At 40.2% G+C, this 22790-nt stretch overlaps 5 protein-coding genes and 1 pseudogene across 6 annotated transcripts; 3 read left to right on the top strand and 3 right to left on the bottom strand.

Annotated features, from left to right (window-relative positions):
- Positions 1–3706: 3706 nt before the first annotated feature.
- On the bottom strand, positions 3707–3795 carry BDBG_17078 (annotated as a pseudogene). The gene has a single exon. The product of its transcript is annotated as a tRNA-OTHER (tRNA).
- Positions 3796–4645: 850 nt separating this feature from the next.
- Positions 4646–7482, top strand: BDBG_04857 (uncharacterized protein). Its single transcript, XM_031721866.1, has 2 exons — positions 4646–5835; positions 5932–7482. Exons 1-2 carry the CDS (start codon positions 5717–5719, stop codon positions 6653–6655), a joined length of 843 nt encoding a protein of 280 aa, XP_031578367.1. The 5' UTR covers positions 4646–5716; the 3' UTR covers positions 6656–7482.
- Positions 7483–7722: 240 nt separating this feature from the next.
- Positions 7723–8511, bottom strand: BDBG_17077 (uncharacterized protein). Its single transcript, XM_031724877.1, has one exon. The coding sequence runs from the start codon at positions 8174–8176 to the stop codon at positions 7736–7738; it is 441 nt and encodes a 146-aa protein (XP_031578366.1). The 5' UTR covers positions 8177–8511; the 3' UTR covers positions 7723–7735.
- A 1477-nt stretch (positions 8512–9988) lies between these two features.
- Positions 9989–10812, top strand: BDBG_04856 (uncharacterized protein). The gene is made up of 2 exons (XM_002624946.2): positions 9989–10117; positions 10182–10812. Exon 2 carries the CDS (start codon positions 10194–10196, stop codon positions 10596–10598), a length of 405 nt encoding a protein of 134 aa, XP_002624992.1. The 5' UTR covers positions 9989–10117; positions 10182–10193; the 3' UTR covers positions 10599–10812.
- A 1050-nt stretch (positions 10813–11862) lies between these two features.
- BDBG_04855 (RNA polymerase II mediator complex subunit Nut1) lies at positions 11863–15845 on the top strand. Its single transcript, XM_031721865.1, has 7 exons — positions 11863–12625; positions 12701–12951; positions 13013–13075; positions 13135–13641; positions 13701–13872; positions 13927–14286; positions 14338–15845. Exons 1-7 carry the CDS (start codon positions 11998–12000, stop codon positions 15480–15482), a joined length of 3126 nt encoding a protein of 1041 aa, XP_031578365.1. The 5' UTR covers positions 11863–11997; the 3' UTR covers positions 15483–15845.
- Positions 15559–17543, bottom strand: BDBG_04854 (homoserine kinase). The gene is made up of 5 exons (XM_002624944.2): positions 17341–17543; positions 16880–17224; positions 16510–16808; positions 15686–16414; positions 15559–15617 (listed from the first exon to the last, which is right to left on the bottom strand). Exons 1-4 carry the CDS (start codon positions 17402–17404, stop codon positions 16061–16063), a joined length of 1062 nt encoding a protein of 353 aa, XP_002624990.1. The 5' UTR covers positions 17405–17543; the 3' UTR covers positions 15559–15617; positions 15686–16060.
- Positions 17544–22790: the final 5247 nt, after the last annotated feature.

Here is a 22790-nt window from a genome sequence, read left to right as displayed (position 1 = left end):
AGATAAATTTAAGTAGTTTAAACAGATACTAATAATGATAAAGAAGTTATAACTGTTCTCTCACTTGATATATCAAAAGTCTTTAATAATATAATAACAGATTAACTCATACATACTTTGAAATTTAAAAAGCTCTCTAAATCTTTGACTGACTGAGTTGTAAGCTTTATAAACAGCTGAACTGCTTCTCTATAATTTGAAAATCAGAAGTTTAAGTCTTTTCAATTACAGATTAATATATTTTAAGAATTATTTATATCTTTAATTCTCTTTCTATTCTACAACTTGGAGCTTATTGAGATATACAATTTCACATTTTACTAAGTTACAAATATTGAATTCATTGAAAATACAAACATTCTTGCATATGAAAAGTCAATAGAAGAGAATATTCATTTATTGAAATATATATATACTTATTACATCAATTGAGCTACGTGACATGAAGTCAGATTTGCTTTAGAGAAGTATGAGCTGATGTACTTCTCTCAGTATATAAAAAAAGTTCAACTTGACTTTATCTCTAAGATTAGAAAATGCAGTTATCTCACTCAGTAAGTCACTTCAGATTCTTGAACTATATATAAATTCTTATCTTAATTGAACACAGTATATCAAAGTCTTAAATGTAAAAATAGTTATATAAATAAATATTTTAATAAAACTTATAAATTCTCTCTGAAGTCTTTCTCTAAAGAAATACTATCTGATATATTATATAATGATTTTATCAGTAATTATATATATTTATCATATATAACATCAATCAATATTATCTGATGATCAATTATGTGACACTGAAACAAGACTGAAAATCACTCAGAAATACTGTCTATTCATTATATTAAATAATTTCGGAACTATATCAATTCATGCTCTGAAAATAAACACTTTCATATTATCTCTAAATCTAAAGATGACAGTATAAACAGTAGTATACAGACTGAAAACTGAAGCTTTAGCATTAAATATTAATTTTCACAATCTCTATATAAAAGCATATTATAATCTCTGCAATTCAACTAGACTTTGTCTCTTATAGAATTAACTAAAATTCTTTATTAAATACTTAAAACAGACTTTTTTAAACTGGTTTCCGAATTGAATTGAGTCTGATATAGAAAATAAGTAGTATATAAAAAACATCAGAATCTGAAAAGTAGTGTAAATATATTGAAATTAGTGATGAGAGTAATAGATATTAAATTTCTCTTAAAATTACAAGTTTTTCTCTGATAAAGATACTCTCAAAATACATATAAATCTGAGTAAAACTCAGAGCTCACTTTTGATGCAAATCTGAACTAAGAAAATATAATTAGTAAACTTTTTATATTATTAAAAGATTTTTGAAATCATCTTATCAGACTGTATATATAAAGCTATATTTTAAATTACAGCTCATATAACTTTATTCTGTTATTAATACAGAGATATTAGATATAAACTTTTTCTGAATAATAATTTTATTATTATTATTATTATTCTTTCATTATACTTGTGAGAGAGATTGAATGTAATTGATTGTTATTATCTAACTAGTAGCTAGTGAAAGCTAAATATATGTGTGTGAGTCACATAAGTTAGAGCTTGTGTAGTAGCTTCAACACCTCTTCATGCTATGCAGATCAGTTAATTCATGCAGTTAAAAGTACTCAAATCATTCAAATCTGTGATAAAAATTAATTACAAAAAGTAGAGTCTAGTTTTCTCATAAGAACTAGCTTTATACATGCAAATACATGTGAATATGTAAGAAAAAAAATGCTCAAATCTGTTCTTTCTATATCTGTATTGTCCCCTCAGTCATCTGAACACCACAGAGTCTCATTTCTCATATTTTTATCATTTTATTGTTATTGTTATCATGGTTATCATATAGGCACACTCAGTGGCCTGATTATCATGAGTTATCATGGTTATCATATAGGCACTCAGTGGCCTGGTTATCGTGAGTTATCATGGTTATCATATAGGCACTCAGTGGCCTGGTTATCATGAATTATCATCTTTATCCTGGGTTATCGTATGAGTATTCAACGGCCTGGGTATTATGATTATCAGTATCATGATTATCATTTTAGTAGGCATGCTCAACAGTGATGTATATAAGTGCTGAGCTTTCATTATTATTCTTTGTTCTATTCTTTCAATTGATAGAACACTTTTCAGAGTGTGTGAACTAGCAGTAAGACTCTTCATGATTATTCTGCTTGCAGTGAGTGCACTTCTTATTATTCTTCTTATTCTTCTTATTCTTCTTAATGATGTCTTTGGCATTCTTTGTGTCATCTCTGGCATTTTTGTCATTCAATAGCAGGCGGAGTAGTATATCTCTGCAGAGATCAAGAAAATCATCTTCTAGTAATGTGATATTATCATTCTTTACTGCATAGTTCATGCAATCTCTGATAAAGATTGATCACTTCTTGATAAGACTGTTGAGAAGCTTGTCAAAGAATATGAAGTTGAGAATATTAGTATATTCAAGATGAATATACTCAACATGAATTGTAAGCAGATATTCTATGAATAAGTGATTGAGGTTATTATAGATAGTAGTTGCACTGATATCATTGAATTTCTTGAATAGACAGACTCTGCAGATTTTCATCTGTTCTGAAAAGAATACTGCTATAGTATTTCATAGAGCAGCAGAACTCAGAGAATCTTGAGACATAGTAAAAAGAGATTTGACTTCAATAGAAACAGAAGACTATATAAAATTGTATAGCTAGAAGTTGCATTTCTTTCAGAATTATTTCATATTCTTAGAGACATTTTTTAAGAATTTTATAGTTGCATTCAGAAGATCTTCTGTGTGAGATTACTTAATAACAAGCAGAATCTCTTTCTTTCAAATGAGATAATCAGATATTGATTTGAGAAGACCTGGTTTTTGAAGATATTTAACATGTTTACAGAATTCTTGAAGAACTCTGCTCAGTGCAGAGATATTCTCTTAATTCTGAAGATAAGCAGTAAGATCAGAGCTTAAATCATTGTCATTATTAATAGTAGCTGTAGCAGTAGAATTGCTAGAAGCTCTTATTTAATATAGTTCTTTATTCATCTGAGTAATACATCATCTCAAGACAGCAGCTTTATTAGTCATATTATTGTTATCTTGATTATTGTTATTATATAGTAATTTTCTCACAGTTATTAAGATTGAAAAGAATTCAGATGCAGTAGTTTAATTCTCTGAGATTTCTTCATAATTAATTGATGTTGTATTGACAGATATTTGATATGAAGTATTTGAATGAAAGAAGCAGCTATTTGAAAAGCTTATTGTATGATTATTGCATGATTATAATACTTCATAGAAGTACAAGAGCTTCATAACCTGTGAGAGAGGTTGAATGTGATTGGTTGTTGTTATCTAACTAGTAGCTAGTGAAAGCTAAATATATGTGTGTGGGTCACGTAGGTTAGGGCTTGTGTAGTAGCTCCAACAATACTCATATGCAAGCGGAGCTTATGATGAGTCCTTGCGTGATGTTAAATACAGGCCAAGTGTTGATTATACAGAAGGTGTTGAGACCACGCCAAGATAACAAGAACATAGGAAATACAAAGAAGTGACAATTAAATACATGTGATAATAACTTCCCATCTCAGGAATATAGAGTGATTTGTTGAAGTGATTTGTACACCTCTGTATTTATTAGGAACCTGAGGTGCTTGAGTTCTGGATTTAATGTATCCCCTGCGGGTTTTGAACTCACACGCCTTGGTTTCCCACACCAAGGTACTACCAGGTGGCCGCATTAACCATTCAGCCACCGGGACTGAATAATAATTTAAATTATAACAGACTATTGAGAACTGCTCAAGAAGTCTGCATTTTAATAAAGTAATAACTTAAATAATATATTGTATCTTAATTTCATATAATAGATAATTTCATTTTGAATATGTAGTTCAAATGCTTCATCTCTAACTGTTATCAGAGATTAAAAGTAATATAGATATAAAGAAATATAAAGAAAAGCCTGTGTATATAATAGTATCACAGCTTTGTATAATCTCTAAGACTCACAGTATATAATTGAATTGAATTGAATTGAATAATATATACATTATTATAAAGAGAATTTTAGTAAAATTTAATTATTAAAATTTTATTAATTATAAATATTGATTTTAAGTTATATATATATATTTCTTTTTTATCTGTCAGTTATTATATTAGATATAGTACTTATTTCTATTATAATAATTAATACTAATTTCATAGTAAGTTTAACTTTAACTCATAGAGTGAATATTAAGTAATGAAAAAATCAAGAAAGAAAAGAGATATATAAGAGAATACTTACTACTAAGTCTCTAGTACACTTATTTCTTGAATATTTCTGTATAAAATTTGATATGAAAAATTATTAACTGATATTTTTAAACTAATAGCTGAGTTGTTATACTAATGATATTGCACCAATTATGCTTCACAGCTAGATGAGGGAATAAAGCCATCTTTCAATGTGAGTCTCGAAATACAGACAATCTTCAATGAGAAGATCTCAATTACTAATACAATCACTATCATTCATATGTGCTCATTGTAACACTAGTATAAAATATGGACCAGTTCCAAAGCCAGAGCCAGAAAAAATCGTGAATCACCTGCATGATTTCTTATGGTAAATGTAACTTTGTTTTTGTTCACATCGTCGGTTTGGAAGAGTTGCCAGATTGGCAGAACATCTATCTTGGATGGCCCTGTATGCTTCTTTCTCGAATCTAGGTTGTTCTGTCCACGCTTAAACCCTCGATCCAGGGCGCGGAAAGGGGCAGATTAAGGTTGTACTGCAAGGGTACGAAGAGGTTGCTCTGTAAACTGTGTGTGTCAGGACAGAAACGGTTTTGATCAAAATGCTACCGTTTGTCGGACCCGCAGAACCAACTCAAAGGGCTGGCTTTCGAAAACCGAGGCAAACGCTGAGCCATCCTTTGGCTTGAACTATGCGGAAAGACCTGAATAATGGAGTGGCGGAGAAAGAATAATTGACCTACATATTTTTTAGAATTACAACCATTCTCATGTACCTGGCCACTTTCAGGCCTGAATTCAACCCGAACGACGTTGTACAGTATAGAAACACCAGACCGAGTGGTTGTTCCAAGATGCCCATACAAGAGATCTATCTGTGACCCTGAAACGTGCTTACCCAGGGTATCTTTTTTATGTTTCCACATTTGTGCTGGCGGTAACCACTAGGGAGGGACAAAGGTCGATCAAGGCTAGTTACTTGAATGGCTGCGAAACCAAGTTTGCTTTTTAGTTTTGCCCCAAGCCCCATCGCCTCATCTCGCGATCTGATATGCTTCCGGCTAGGCGAAGGCTACCAGCCACGGACGGAACTTTCAGCTTTGCCTTCCGCGAAAATTGTTGTTCCCTTTTCGTATCGAGCCTGACTTGCATGAACGTGGGTACCAGATGGCTGTGGGACGCTCCGTCAACTTATATACCCCGCTGAAGGGTCCAGCAACAGAGCTTCTTTTTATGCGTAACTTCAATATCCAGCTACCACCTTGCCGGTCAAGACTTCAGGTGTGTCCTGCTCTGTTCGGATCAATGTAGATAAGCACGCGATCTTATCCCAGAGATCAATTGGAATCCAGGACTCTCCAAACCTTTGGGTTTCTAGCGTTTTCTGTTTCTTGGATTCCTCCTGGTGTTTTTGGTGCGCATCACCATCCGTGTCAACAAATGTCTCTCGAAGAAAGCCAAAGCAGAAGGGATTATAGCTTGATCAAGAAGCTTTGGAGTTCGGCCTCTTCTCCTTTTCGAGTACACCGGTTTATTTTTCGCAATAAGTCCCCCCAGAGGTATTACCGTTCAAAATTGTTTCCATTTCCGTTGAGTAGTCGGCGAATCTACGCTAGGAAAATAGCATCGAAACTAAAAAAAAATCATTTCTCCAGGCCAATCGCAGGACCGTCTCCAGACCCCAGGGATAATAACATGAGTGATCCACGCGCACATTTTGATCCTGCCGCTATGGTGGGTCTGTCAGAGGCCTCCCATCGAGCCGACGATCCTCAATTTGACATATTTGAATGGTATCCGCGTTACCAGAACTGCCAGCGATATTTCCTCGATCATGCCCAATATAGTATTCCCGTTCAGGCGTTGTCCGCTTTCCTGAATATTTATCTCCCTTTCCAGAGACAACCGAATCCACTTTTCAGTTCGTCTTCGAACGTTGCTCCTAGAAGCTCACGACCCTCATCTCCACCGCCCAACCGGCCACAAGTATCTCCCGCTATCTCCCTTGTCCCTTATATTCGACGCCTGGTAGCAACTGGCATGGATTTCCCAGGTGTTCTGCATGGGTTTTTTGGGGACGATTGGGTTGCCGGCGTTGGCCACCTCCACGAACAAGAACGGCGCAACTACCTCTTCGCTGCGAAAAGCGGCGGGTGGGCATCTGTAAAACAAGATTATGATATGCCACCTTTGGAAACGATCCCATTCCTGCGACCTTTACAAGCACCAGCGGACGCCGAGATTGAGGCTGCGGAGAAGAGCTGGAGCGAGTGGCTCGCGATGGAGGACTGGATGGTAGGGCCTCGAGCTCCAGATATTTTGCATGGTTCCTCAACACACTCGCGGGAGAGAAGCGTGGGAAGTGCGAGGTCCCAATAATGCTTTTCATTTGTCAAATACATTTTTATGTTTCCTATTTCCTCCATCTAACGCTCTTTGGTTTCTTCCATGGGCGTTTACTGGCGCTTCACTTTGTTCGTCACACTTTGGATACCCCTTTTAGAGGAGTTTTATCCCCCTCCTGTTTGAGATGTATATCAATGATGAAGCTATCCTAATATTTGACATATTTTTACTACAACATATAAAATGCCAAGAACATGGATGGGGAAACACCCACTACGCTTGAGTTATTCTGTCCATCACGTTTTCAAGAAAGTTTTTCCATTCGTCTCAAATGGCTGGATGCACTGTTGACCTGGCGCATTCCGGCATATACCCCTATACATTATCCGAGGAAGCCCTCCATGTTCCCTGCAGATAACCCAAAAAATGAAATGAAGATAGGGAGGGGATGATGTGGATATAAAGTGTGCAGCGTAGAGACAGAGAGGGTGTTAGGGGTGGCAAACGCTTGACATGTAAACCAAATATACAGGACATTTTTATCTGATTGATGCCATGTGAGGTAGGCTCTAAGAAAAGGTGGTAACTATGATGCATCTTTTCTGATTAATTGCTGCGCTGTAACCCAAGTTCCAAGAGTGATATGTGCATATGATGTTACTTGTATGATTACTATATAGTATTATGAAATGTTGGGGGTTGTATGGTATAAATTATGTGAAGTTTTGTGCAGCATCGAAGTAAGTACACCTAGGTAGGGTAGGTGGTTTAAGTATTTTGAAGATCGAAGTGACTGCGCCGAAGCCCTGGCTGTCGAATCGTGAGCCAATTGTCTTCGTCCGTAATTCATACCTAATTCGCTCTACAGGATCACTAGATTTTATTTATTATTATTATTATTACTTTTTATTATATTATATTATATTTTTTTGAACAAGAAGCCGTAAATAACTACCAGCCGTCAGGAGCTGGCCGCCTCGGCAGTGGGTAGTTAGCCTTGGAATGTACCCATTCGTTTCAATAGCAGTGCATTTTTTGTAAGTACGAATTCTATTAAAACAAGATGAAACTCACCCTTCAATCTGAAGAAAGCAAGTTACAGCTAGAACATGCTCACCCACTACCACTTTCTCTCCTCAGATTTAATTTAGTTGATCTTTTTTTCAATAGAATAATATGAGATGGCAATTTTGGTGCCGCGCGGGTGGGTATAACTATATACCCGGCTAACACCGAAGTAGAGAGCCGCAGCCAATTCCTTTGTGCGGGGGAACTATATCGAAGGGGGGGGTCGAAGGCATAGAAAACTCGGCTCAAAACAACAGCTCGCCCAGCTCGGCCACGCAGAAATGAGAACCTGCTGACGTTATTTTTATTTTTATTCTTGTGGGGGCGCTTCGGGCCGTGGACGGGGAAGAAAGATAAAGAATCGGAGAGGCAGTTCGTTCTGTTCCCAGTCCGTTCATGGGAGGAATGTCGAAGTACCCTGTAGGCAAAAGCAGTGGGGGTTCTTGTTTGAAACACAGACAGGCAGTGGGAAAAAGAAATTTCCATTTCCTTTGGACATAAGTAGGGGGGGTTAACACAAGGCCCAAAGGCGGAGAGGAAACATGGCCTGATGATCCGTCTCCTTCCCGCCTCCTCGGTCTTTTGTCCTGCGGGGGTACTTCCTGCTCCTTTCAATTCCCCTCAGCTACTGGAGAGGTTCCAAGACCGGAGGAGAGAGAGCGATTATTCGCATTTTGAGCTCACATTTCGGTCTCAGGTTCCGCTGGTGTTTGCAGCTTGCCCGCATATCGAGGGAACGAGGAGTGCAAAATAGGAAAAGGAATCCACGTGTCAGGAATATCGGTTGGAGGACCAGGTAAAGAAAGGTTGTTCTTTTCGCGGAATCCCCGTTATTGTGCACGCTTCCGCACTTTAAGGTTAACACTACTCGGCAGATCTCCACTTAGCGCTCTGGAAGGATCCGAGATGCGCTACGGGAGATTAGCGTGGATTTGAGGAATCATGGAAGAAGGTTTCGGTCCCAGGGAGGATTCTTTGGGTCCTTCATGGCTCGCTTCCGAACCAAATCAGGCGCAGCGCGTTCAGTTCTGTCTGTATGCTCTTTCTTTTTGAATGACAACAACCAAATGAAAGCTTCTTGGTCAACTTTGAAGTGGTCCGAGTTTCGAGGCTTGGAAGCTAGCCATCATGACTGAATACTACTCTGTATAGTGTTAGGCATTAAGTTTGAAACCCCCACCTGGCACCCCTAAGATGCCAAGATATCACTAACTCAAACCCATTTGTACAGCAGCCTATATAGGTTAAAGTGACATTTGGATTAAATGAATACTTTATACTAGTGTTATAATGAGCACACATCACTCACATTGAAAGAGAGCTCTAGACCTGAGGGGACTCTATACCTGGGGGTCTCTATAGGCTGGCGTACCGGGGCTGGGGAGCCAGTCATCTTATGGTCTTTTTGCTCTAGGTGGTAAGAGCCCGGACCCGTAGCTCTGCATCACCATGACAGGTACGGAGGATCCTCTCAAAAGCTTGGATTAGCACTAAGAATTAAAGGTGTAACTTTGTTACAGACATGAAGTATTCTCATTCTCTCTCTTAATCAGAGTTCTAAGAGAGATTAATGGCTGTGATGTCTGAATAACCAGCTACAGCTTAACTAAAGCTAGCCTAATTTCAGGGGCTTGAGAATGGAACGATAACAGTATTAAATTCTTAATGCTAATCAAAACTTTTGAGAGGATCCTCTGTATACAAAATATTAACAATATGATCATGAAAAGCAGCCATATAGATATTAACGTTATGTGGTTAGTACGATCTAGGCGGCCAGGGGGGTATTCAAGCTTAATCCTCCCACTGTAGGGAATAAGAATCAAGAGATTGAGGTGCTTCAAATAATCTTATTTAGGGATACTCTTTTCCCTGTCCGCCGCATGAACCTTGGTAGCAGTGGGGGTGGTTTGTTGATATAAGGTTGATATAGATTGATATCGAGCGCAGGATCTCCCAAACGCCAGGAGAATGGTTGTTAGTTTGTAGTTGAAGGACACTGTATTGCCTCTCTCTGTAAACAAGAGGTGCTAGCCTTTTTTCCCAATCCGATTAGCAGGTGAAATACCAATGTAACAGAATAGGGCTCGGCAATGCAGGCTTCCACTTCAGATGAGTTATTTCAGGGGCCAGTTAGTGATCGACTGTAATGCAACGTAGTATTCCCAAGTGCGATATTAGGAGCTTAAGGACGTCCTGAAGCTGTGAGAGTGGTTTTGGCGACATAGAACTCTATATAAAGAGCTCATTCCTCTCTTCTTTTGACCAATTCGTCTCAACTCATCAAAAGAATCAACAACATAATCCAAATTCCAACGGTACATCAGACATCTTCTTGTTCCTCCTCCTCTCCGAAATTCGAAACTACCTACACAACCCTGTGTTTGGTAGCCTCAAATACATCCCCTTTTAAAGACTCATCCATAGGTAAGAATTCGGGAAATATTCCTTTCGGATAGGAGTTGATGCTCATAGAATATTCCTCTTGTAGAACCAAGCAAAAATGAGAGCCTTCACCTTGTTCTTCACCCTCCCCATCGTGTATGCCGCATCCCTTGGGATGAGGGAAGAGCAGGGCATCTCGACTTCTGATGAACCGCTTTGCCCGCAAGGCAAATGGGCCGAGGAATGTCAAGTACAACAGTCGGCATCATCAACCCTGTTCGAAAGGTCCGTGGAGGTGGAGGCACGCGCCGGTGAAAGCGGATCATGGTGTTACAAGCCCGGGGCGGAGGCATTCTGGGGCGCAGCCAGTGCAGCTTGCTGTAACGAGGTCAACGGCAGTATGAGGAGCAATCGCCGATGCTACGGGCTCAAAGATTCGAGATATAGGTGTAACAACTTCTACGTGTGTTGCAAGAACAAATTCCGCTCGAAGAACAGACCCGGAAGGGACAGATGTTACTAGGCTTGTTGTTCGATGCTTTCGAGATAGATAAACAAGGGGTTGATTTTGTGAGAAACCGTTGTTAGTGTTTTGTGGTTGTTGAACCTATGGTTATACTTTTGGTCTTTCACTTTTGTTTCTTGTTTTCACTTGCTGTTGTTCATATCTCTTTCTCACCTGTGTTTTCAGAGATCAGTCATTCGCTAGTTATCATTTAACAGCAAAACAAGGGACCTTTACCTTCTTCTTATTCCCTTGTCGAAGCCTATTTACCCGTGAATGCATGGCTCATGTCCTTGGAATGTGGCCCGAGTCATTGGCAATACCATGACTCCTTCTGCCAGCAGTAAGCTGGCGGTTTTTGTTGTTCACTCAGCTGACCAGACGGTCTATGTTGCTGGATGCCCATGAGCTCTGGCCATGCTTGTGGATTGTATAGCGTAGCATCTGACCTGAGGTCAATCATGCTTTCGAGAATAACGAAATAGTGGCACGAGCTAGATACAGAGTAGTATGCCTCCTGAGCATAACTTCCACACACGAAGGGGCGCATGTGGCAACCGCAATGGAAATTCCCTCTGGGGGGAAGTAGTAACGCGCAATTCGAGGACTCTAAAAATATGGAAACATGATGCCGCTGCAGAGGCCGCACCCTCATAAAAAACCCTGTCGACGCCCACGGCAGCAGCAGTGCGAGTGACAAAGCATCATCCAGAGTCGATTCCGGCTTACGGCTTCCGCATCAAGGGGTTGGAAATGTGGGTTTGTCATAGGGGATGCTAATATGGTGATCATAGCGATGGGCTGGGTGGGGTCGAGTGACCTAAACCATCCGGATATGATCACAGATAAATCATATTGAAAATAGATGGAGAAACGAAGCCATTAAAGAGATGGTACCTGCGAAGAAGAGGCGGCATGCCAGGCCCTTTCAAGGCGGTTGGATATTCCCAGACTAGAGATGCGCGACGGCGGCCAATGAAATTATGGCAACATGTCACTTAAATAAGCCGGTTCACAGACCGATATTAATTGTAGCCCTCGCAATCGCCCATGATTCATTTAGCCGCCACTTCAGTCACAAGAGCAGTTGCGAAGTGAGCTAATGGTGGAAAATGTGCTAGGTTGTTGCAAAGGAAAAGGGGTAAAAAAATGACGATAGGTCTCGCGATTTGCAAACAGTGCAAACATCAAACAATTCAGAAACCGGGTTACATAAGCCGCAACCTCAATTCTGAGGTTTAGAGAGCTTCACCATTCATGAAACCGCGACTTCCGCGCGGCACTTTAGTCTGATGTCCCTAAATGAGCTGCCTTTAATGAGCTTTTCATCTTTCATGTTGCCAATGTGTGTGTTTCTACGGTGGGAATGTAAACCAACCTTTTGTTGAAAGAGCCCATCAGCTAAGGTATAAGGGTGATGGAGGAGATAAAGATTGTTGGGAGCTCTTCGGCGCAATGGAAAACATTGCTCCGTCGATGCCTTTCTCAGAGGACCGATGCTTCTGAATTTAGGGCTTTTGCGAAGCTTATGCTGAATCGCTATTCCATCCCGGCGAGAAGGCTGATAGACATTATTTTGGCCTTAAGATGTGTCACAAATGTGCCCTGGGACCCCTTAATACCGCTTTATGTGGACACCCTACATAGGCTTGGGAGTATTAAACTTGAGGATATACTAGAGTCACTTCTTGCGCAGTCGACAGTTTCCCAGAAGCAAGTGGCTGCACAGAATGGATCAACCACGAAAGCACCTGTCAGTACACTGATGACCGACTACTGCATTATCCATAATGCTACGATAGCGGCGACTTCGGGACACGCCCCCAAAACGACATCTGACGCCGCAAACACATTTTCTGCGCTCGCAAAATGGATTTTAGCTCTTCTTTCATGGAACTCAAGTCGCGAACCGGTAGGCGACCCCGCCGCCTCGTTGACGAACTCTCCGGACACCCTGGCTGTGTTTGAATCTCTCGGAATTTTATTTGCTGCTCTTATGAGCACTGAAAAAGCCGTAAATGCTCTCTCTGCCTCAGGGCCAAAAGGTACTCTTTCTATTCTTCTCACAGTAGACCCTCGTTTACATTGTACTTAAATACTGATTGCCTGTTATCGATCAGGTTGGAGAAATAAACTAGGCCAATCCCTCTCTGAATATATACCGCTATGTGGTGGTGTATCAATTCCTTTACGTGACAGGCTTGAAACTTTGCGAAAAGATTTCAATTTGTATGGCCACGACGGCGAGAAATCCCTTGAAGATGCAATGATGGAAAATGTCAATATTTCAGCTCTAGAATTTGAGTCTAATGTCCTTGATGGCTCTATCATCAATTCCAGAGCAGGACCATATATATATGTTAATGCCTTGGTATGCCTGTTGCCCTCTCAACTGTTACAGTAGTCTACATACTAATAGTATCATCTTAAAGCTTTTTGGGAGACCGCTGGTGGATGATAGTATGGTTGTTAACTACTTAAATAATCGATATGGAGTGAGTTTTTGAAGTCCATACTACTAAATTACTCTTGAAAACTCATAATATTTTTCTAGGGCGATCGCATGACACTAATCGAAGATCTTATTACTGCAGCCTTTGACGTGTTATCGAATGGGATGTACCGCAACGAGCCTAATCGCACCATGTTTATCTTCCGGTCTTTCTTAGTCAACAAGCTGCCGCCATTTTTTGCTGAAATGTGTGCATCTGCTATTAACCCCATACCGATGGAGCTTTGCATCACCCGCGCCCTCAGTCGCATTGACCCCAATGCCTTTCCTTCGTTTTCAGAAATGTTCGCAATGCAAGGAAATTCTATCCTGTCAGATGTCCGGCAGGAATTTTTGTTTGCCTGTGCTTTGCATAAATTGATCCCGGAAGCAAGCATTGAACGACTTCTAGGGGAAAACCCAATGCAGACCTTGCCTGTTGGAGGACAGCTTCGAAGAGAAGATCTAGTTTCCCAAATTAATAACAATCCCGAGCGTGCGGAACAACTCATAAATGAGCTCGAGTCGATGGAAGGCAACGCCGGTACCATCGCGGCGGCCATCACAGAAGTATGTCCTTCATTTTATTGGTTGCTACCTTGACATTCCTCCATTAACTATATTGCTAGGTGATGCATAACTTATGCTCAAGGAAGGAAACAATGACATTGAAGAATATCTGCAATTCTCTGTCACGGAGGCCTCTTTCCTTGGACGTCATGCTTCTTTTCATTAGCCCATCAACTATCTTGCGACCGCTGTGTGCTTTGCTTGACGCTTGGAAATGGGGCGAAGAACAAGGTACGCAGAAACGTGATATGTATGAGGCATGAAAAATGCTGACGTTATATACAGGTGAAAGCCAGCCGGTTTATGACGAATTCGGCAGCATATTACTACTAGTTCTCGCCTTCAAGTACAAATACGGATTATCTCATTATGACTTGGGGATTTCTAATCCAGACTCGTTTATTTTGCGACTCCTGCAACATGGTTGCTCCAGCCAGAGACTCGAGGATTTGGATGAAAAGCAAAAGAATAATCTTGGAGCATGGATCACCGCCCTATTCATTGCGGAAGGGATCAGCGATGAATCAATGTCATCATGCAGCCCTCAGGAATTCTACTTCCTCGTCTCAACACTTTTCAGTCAAAGTTTGGCTGCGTGCGAAACTGGAAAGTTGGAATTTGAGACCTTAAAAGGCGGGTTTGAATGTACGTTGATCCCGAATGAAAACCATACAAGACTTAAGCTTATTTTCATAGATCTCTTAGAGCCTTTTCTCTTACCATCTTTAGTGATGGCGCTAACGTGGCTCGGCCATCATATCTGGGAGTCGGAAAGTGATTTGACTATATCGTTAAAACTTTTACTTGCCCTCGTTAAACCCAGCTCCATATCTGGCGAAGCCCAGGAAATTCACCGCACGGTGTTATTAATAACTGCAAAACAGCTCGGTGACCAGCTGAAAGGTGTGCGCACCAGGCACCTTTCCAGAAACGACATCAAGCCCATTCTTGAGGCTTTAGAACCGTACCATTCCTTCCAGCGGCGCAGCACAGCGCGTTACGGCGAAGTAGAAGGCTGGGCTTCAAATCCAGCAGGTGGAGGGATTGTTGCCAGCATTCGCAACACTTTCTCGTCCTTTGTCTTTTGGAGCACAAGCCCTGAAATAAGCATGACCCCTCCTAGCTACACACACCGTCAGATTGTCGCCGGAATAAGACTTGTAGGTGCGGTTCGCGTGCTGAGGGGCATAATCGACGAGCTCAAATTGCAAGCGGAAACCGGGAGCGGAGATCTCGCCCTGGACATAGCCGCCACGCTCATATGTGCCCCCCTTGCAGAATCCTTCGCCGTAGAGCGCGCGGCATTCCATCCTGTTGATCCGTCTAAAGACGCCATACCCCGCTGTCCGATTCTCACGCTCCGCGACGGGCTGAACCTTGAGCGCGAATCTATTCCCAAGTTAATCGATAGTGATACACTCCGCGCAGAGCTAATCGTGCGTTTAAGCCGGCGAGTCGATGCGCTTACTGCCGTCCCGCAGATGCCGCAGGAGGTTTCGAACATAGATGTTGGTAACATAATGCAAGGTATCAATCTGGAACGGGAGGGAATGGGAATGAGCGGCCAAAGGCATGATCAAGGAGGTGAGCAATCCGGCCAACAGAATCAGGGAGCGGACGATACGGGGGATCTCAATGACATGCTTGATGCGGCAGTGGCAGCAGCTGCTGGGGGTGATGGGGCTGGAAATGGACAGGGGATGGGAATGAGTGGAATAGGCGAGATTGGTATGGGTATGGGTAGCGGCCTAGATGCAAGTATTGATGATGTGCTGAATGGAGCGGATATGGGTGTGGGAAATCCTGAATATTTGGATTTGGATATGGAGGGCATGTTTTAAGATTGTAGGGCTGGAAGCAGGTTTTCCGCGTAGTGATTCTCATCTATTCTGCCCTTCTTCTCTTGTCTTGTACTTTTTTGGGAGGTGGGAGGTGGATTAGTTGTGCTTGGTGACAATCCGAGACGGGAAATTTCACTGTTGAGGTTAAAACCAGGATCTGGTGCCTTTGATTGTCGCTCGGGATGGGCTCATAAAAAACATACATATATGTGATGAGAATCGCAAACTCCCCAAGTATTTTCTTAGTCACGCGAATAGGCCATTACTTGTTCTATGTAATTCATCCCTATCGATACTGTAGGCTTTCTACAATATACGAACTATAAAGAAAGAACGATTGCGGTCATAAGCAACAGGAAACGAGGAATCCTATCTTAGCAAAATAATGCGATCTAATTAGAAAATATACCTTTCGTATCCGAATTCAAGTAGCGCTACGGTATTCGGACGACATAGCGCGAAGACATAAGCGAAGACATAACATTATATCGCGTATAAAAATCTATATTCCGCAGCCCTATCTCACAAAACTCCAAAGAAAAGATAGTTATATATCCCTGATCACCCTCTCCGCCTGTCTATACGTCCTTCTTCCTTTCCACCACAGCCCCGTCCTCAGCTGGTTCCAGCACCTCCCACCGGCATTCAATGCCATGCTGTTTAAACTGTGAAACGATGCGATCTGCTATCTGGGTGAAATTAGTCGTGGCAAGGGCTAGTATTGTGGGTCCTGCGCCGGAAAGGCATATCCCTAATAAACCGGGCTGGGTGGCTGGGGTCATGGAGCTGAGGATTTCGGTGAGACCGGGTACGAGGTGTTTTCGGTACGGCTGGTGAACTTTGTCTTGCATTGCGAGATAGATCATATCTGGATCTAATGGGGACTGGCTAAGGACTGAGGGGAGGAGGGTGGCGCGTTGGAGGTTATATATCTAAAATGAGAGAAATGAAAGGCGTCGTTAGGGGTATATGTCTAGTTTGCAATGGGCTGTGATGAAGAGAAATGGGATAGTTGATAGTCACATACGACGTCTGCTCTTGAGTACACTTCTGGTAGAACTTCACGAGCTTTCGCTGTGGGAAGCTCGAAGCTAGGTATTATCGTGATGGCTTTGATTTGTGGTGACCAGGCGAACTTTTTGTAATGGCCAATGCCGATGGGTGGCTCCGGCGGTTTCACTCCAGTGTCAATGCCGCCAGCAGGTGCTGGGAGAACTTCACTTAATGGGATCTCTTTCCAAGCTAGATCTTCTGGTTTGAGCTCGTTCAGATAGGTGCCAACGAAGCCCCCGTAGAGGGCTGCAGCAACATTGTCGGGATGGCGCTCTGTATATACACACACACGCTTAGCAAGGGGACCTACGAGGCTCGGCAATACGATGAGGGGAATCATGTACCTATCATCAAGCAATAATCTAGCATCCGAGCTTTGTTCATTTTTAAACCTCCTATTTCATTCCCTAGCATAACGCCCGCAGTAACAGCCGCCCCGCTCGACCCCAGGCCTCTTCCAAGGGGGATGGGATTTTTGATATGAACATGGGTTTCAACGGGGAAAGCACGCTGATCGTGACACCGAAGAACGTAGAGAGCAACGCGTGTAATGAGATTGACTTCCGGATCTAAGCTAACCTCCTCTGCATTTTCACCCTCATATGTGATTGCACAATTGAGTGGGATTTTGGAGGAGCTTATGTTTGTAGTGGTGACGTGGAGCTCGAGATGGATAGACAGCGCTAAACCTATTTGCATTTGCCTTTGTCAGTTCCCAATTCTAGAAAAAGGGGTTGAGGGGAGAGCAGGCAGACCTCGTCGTCGCAAACAACCGGGAATTGTATCTTGCGCCAGGCGGACTTACCGATCACATCGAACCCTGGGCCGATGTTTGCAGATGAGCAGGGAACTTTGATTGTGAAGGACATGTTTGTGCTAATTGGTAATTTAATCAGATCCCGCTATTTTAAAGCTATGAAAGTTGGCTAATTGCATCCAGCTCCGGCACCGTTGTTATTATACTGGGTTGGTTCTATCTACCTACCCCTCCGTCAATACAGATATCACCGTAGAAAAAAAAAAAAAAAAAGTTGGCGAATAATAGATGAGTCATCGGGACAAACTCACGTGATATTCTGGGAATATCTACAACCCTCCTCCTGCCTCAAATGTCTCTTCCGTGGTTTGGATATTGAGATATCTGCGCAGTGTTTACTTATATTCCCGTCTCTATTTGTTGCTATTCACCATCGCCATTAAAGGGCTCCTCATCAGCCGTATATAAGAAGGCATCCGCACTCGCAATTTATTTGTCAGGGGTTTCGCAACTCTTAAGCCTAGGCTGCTGATTAGACGCGGGGATATGAACGCAGAAAGCCTCTATGGATCGGGATGTGTTTTCCAGAGGATTTGTAGTTCTTGCACCAAGTTGGGGTTTTCCGGGCCGCAATGGCCACCTACGCGGCAGGTACTAAGTGCTGAAATCCGATCTAGGAGCAGGTTATACGACTGGCACGGACGGCCGAGATCAGTGCATAAATATAGATCGGAAGATGAAAAAGCGCCGGAGGCAGAGGAAGCTTTGCTTTAAAGTTGTGTGCGGGGGTGTTATCCCTGAGGAAAATGTCACGCCGGGAACTGATCGGGTGAGGACACCCTCTCTGCGACTCTAAAGGGAAGATCTACTTCAACGTGAAAGCTAGTAGTAGGGTCTAAGCTTATTTGTCTCTAGGCTCTTGCTTTTGGATATGTGATGCTCCAACCGGGAATGGTTATCTTCAGCACTCGATTGGTATGGAGTCTTTCAACACACCTGCCGTCACAAACAGCCTAGTTAATACAGCATATCGAGGTCCGGGTACAAAAGAAGTACGTTTTGTCCAACAAAGCTGACCGATATCGCGTATGCCAAAAATCCCACAAGGGAGAGTCAACAGTGCGACTTTGTTCCTGCAGCAGTGACGCTGTTTCCGCCCTGGCTCAATATCCGGTCCTTTGGCTTTGGCGCGGGGCGGCGCGGCGCCCCAAAACCCCACCGGCATTCCTTTGCTCCGTTTGTTCTCGTGTGCTAGGCGCACTTGCTCGGGTGGACCTTTCTCATGACGGAAGCTTCCGCAAAACCCCGGCCGCAGGTTGAGTTGGAGTTGTCCCTGCAAAGCTGTTATTTGCCCCCAGTCCGAGGAACTAGCGCAAACCCGGAAATTTTAGAGGGCGATCTTTGCGTCGGACAGGAATTCATGCAAAGCCAGGGGTGAAGCGCAGGAGGTCACCCTTGGGCCGCAGCTTACAGTTCAAATAGGCTAATCTGGAATCTGTGCGAACTTGATAAAATCCTACCCCTTTTTCAAACGGCTTTCTATGTTGGCTTTTGCTTTGAGCCGGCAATGATAAGTCTTGACGTTGTTCCTGAGGACAACACTAGCATTCCAAGAGAGCTATCCTGGATTAAAGGCACAAAACAATCAGCAATGTAGCCTTTTCAATTGACAGACTTTTAAGGTCTGTTCAATTTCTCCGCATTCAGGATTCGTATTCAAAGTTCAACAAGTCCTGTTGGACCCACTCCGAATCTCGCGGACTCTCACTTCATGAGTAGACTTGCTTTTCGAAAAGCATGAAAAGAAAGAAAAAAGAAAAAAACATCAGCTGTCTCTTGGGCAAACAGGTCGTCCAAAAATGAAAACTAAATTCTGAGAGGACAAACCGCTGTCTTGATATTTTTCCGAACAAATCACATCACAACAAAACCGCACCAGGCCACAAAATTTTGGAGAGAAAATGCGATGATAGGCCACGGCTTGCATTGGCACATCCCGCGGAATAAATCCCAGGCAGTTAGCATTAGAATTTCTAAAAGAAATATTACGCTGCGTAAGGGCGCCCATCGACATGTTTGGGAACAGGGATCGCGAAGTTGTCTTTTGCTCTCCCACTTTTAGCTCATGGATTTTATCCTGGCGAGCGGCAATTCTTCCGCTAACGCCCGCTGGTGTAGGGTTTCAGAGAGGAAGTCGAAAGCCACAGGGAAGCGCGAGGCAACCTCACCTGGGGATGCTAAAATCAAGCCGAGATGATGCGTTGAGCGTTGGTTCGTCGCCCCTTGCGGTACGCCCTCAAATTCTGATCTAGTGACACTTGAAGATTGTTTGAATTTTGGGCCAAATATTAAATATTCCGTCGTTACTATCCGTAATTCACTCGTTAAAAATACACTCCCAAGCGCCGGGAGGGGTCACAAGCAATAATAATAGTGGCCAATAATTGTCGTTCCTCGCACTATCATCGCGGTTGTTTCCCCTTTTAGTCGGCTTCTGGCAAGATGGATGAAAATTATGGATGGACACGGGACAACTAGACAGGAGACAGGGGAAATTTGTCCCGGCACTCATGAACTCTGATAAATAGTATAAGAATTCACTATCTTCTTCATAAGTTCTCATATCTTTGATCAGAAGTATTTTCTTATAAGCAACTTATAAATTCTAGTATTTGTAAAATAACTTACTAGAGAAGAGTTATAATATCTTTTAATAAGTTCTATATATAGAAACTTATAAGTATATAAATTCAGCTCTCTCTTTATAAGAGATTATTTAAGTCTTTTCAATTCTTTATTTTTACAGAGTTGATTTCTATATACTGAGTATATTTAGTCTTCAGTTATAGTTCTAATAATCTGAATAAAAGATTTTATAAAGACTTATATTATATATGCTATTTCTTCTTATATCAGATCTTCTACAGTACTTCTCAAAGTCTGTAAATTCTTCAGATTATAGATACTCTCTTCAACAATTCTCACAGAGATTCTCAGATTGTTAACTCTCTGTATTATAGAAAGAAGTTATACAGACTTCTTCTCTCTCTTTCTTCTCTTCTCTTATAGAGAATTAAGAGACTCTTCAGTTAATTTCTTTATAATACTCAGTCTAAGTATTTTATAAAGCTTTTCTATCTTCTCTAATCTCTCTATATTTATTACTCTGATCATCTTAATATAATCAGATTTATAAGAGAATTTATTCACTAAGTTCTTGATTCTCTTAATATACTCTATTTTAAATCAGAACTTACTCAGTTTCTAAACTCAGTAAATCTACTATTATAAGAGTTTTTAATTAAAGTAAACTATTATAAGCTATTATAATCAGTTCTAATAGTAATTACTATTATAAGACTTTTAAAGTAATAATATTAATAATAGAAGAATTTTACTATTATAAGAAGTTTTTAATTATAAATATTATAATTAATCTCTATAAGTTATATCTTTTATGAGAAAAAGATTACTGAAACTCAGTTCTTATTTAACTATAGTTATAAGACTATTTCTGAAATTATAAAGAAAAAAGCATGTATTTCTAATCTGATTAAGAGTAAGAAATTAAAGTGAAATAGTATTACTATATCTCTAAATATTTATTTAAATCTTATAAAAATCTTATAAACTTCTAAGATATAAAAGTTCTTACAGCTCTTTCTTCTTAATAATCTTTTTATTTTTTATTTATAGAATGACTTCTTCTTATTTTCACTCTTTAATATATTTATAAGGTTTAAGAAGATTCTTATAAATATAAAGATAAACTCTCTATAGAAATTTATTAAACTTGAAAAGATCTGAATTTTATAGATACTAGTTAACTTTAACTATAATAGAATAGTTTTAATCTATGAAGATTTCATCTGAATATTATCTACAGTGATTATATATTTTAGAAAATTAATTCAGTTAAGTACTAAAGTTATACTTTATAAGCTTAATATACAGTTCTATCTTATTTAAGATCTTTAATATAGTTTATATATACTCAGTGTATTCTTACTTCTTCACAAAGTATGTTATTATATTATTTAGATATATTACTATAAAAACATTTAGATATATATAAAGTGTTTTATTAATAAAAGACTTAAATATTACAGAGATATTTATCTAATTAAAAGATATTACTAGATATTTAAATAATCTCAGTACTATTTTAAAGATAGTCTTTTATTTATTCTCAGACTGTATTCACAGCTGTGTATATAAATTAATTTTATTTAATTATATAAATATAACAGCTTCTGTAAGATAATTAATTACATTCTTAATCAGAGATAGAGAGTAGTAACTCTTTATAATTGTAAAGTTCAGATTATAGTAGATTATATATAATCTAAGACTTTCATTCTTCTTCTTTATAAATATTACAGAGACTTTTATCAAGATCTGTGAAGATTAAATAAAGTTATTCTTCAGATTCTTTTTTATATAAGCTCACTCAGCTTCTATTGTATAATAAGAGAGTTTATAAATTAATCTCTAGAAGAGTTTCTACTCTTCTATTAAATTTATTATCAGATTCTTCTTATAGTAAGATAAAAGCTTAGCTGTTTTAACTAAACTGAATATCTCTGTGGCGGGCTGCGCCCGATCAATCATATAGACTATTCCGTTACACTCCACAGATTCCAACCGCTTCATTCTCGAACGCGTACACTCCGATTCTCAGCCATTCTCAATCACCGATCCTCGGCCGCCACGAACGCGTATGCTCCGATTCTCGGCCATTCTCAATCACCAATCCTCAGCCGCCACGAACACGTATAGATTCTTCCGCCCCGAAGCTCCACCACATACATAGACTGACCGTGTGACCGTGTCTGAGACCAGGACCAGATTTTTTGATAGTCCCATTACCAATTCGACCGATCCCATTACACGGTTTTAACATTAGATAGTAGTTCCATACTGTCCCAGTGAGACTTACTGTCTACTCTTGTCACATTTTTCAAATGAGATCATGATTTTCACTTCTTAATTTAAATTATTTTTATTGCTTTAAATGACTTTAAATCTTATTTGAGTGTTATCAAAAAGTGTTACTTTTTAAAAAATTAGAAATAGTCTAAAAAAAACCTTAAAATATCTAAAAATAGTAACTTTATATCAAGAATGAGACTAAATGAGATCAAATGAAACCACTTTCTCATTTTTTTCAAGTCATGATTTCATTTTAAGATCTTATATATAGTTACTTTGCATGTTTTTTTAATGACTAGTCTCAGTGAGATTCACACTAAGAAATGTATGAGATCAAATCAAATGAAATTAAACATGAAATTCATAGTCTCAGCAGTCAGTCTACACATACATTATCATATACATGTATAAATATTCACTTTGATTACTGATTCTCATACTTTCTCTTTCTTTTTCTGCTCTAATATTTTTCTCTTTATTATATAAGACCTATTAATATTATACTGATCTATTCAGTGTAGATCTCTTACACTAGAAAATGTTCATTATCTTCTTATTAGAAATGA

This window comes from Blastomyces gilchristii (assembly GCF_000003855.2).
Source record: "Blastomyces gilchristii SLH14081 genomic scaffold supercont1.8, whole genome shotgun sequence".
NCBI lineage: Eukaryota > Fungi > Ascomycota > Eurotiomycetes > Onygenales > Ajellomycetaceae > Blastomyces > Blastomyces gilchristii.
The sequence above is the reverse complement of the archived record's forward strand: the minus strand, read 5'-3'. Positions and strand labels throughout refer to the sequence as shown.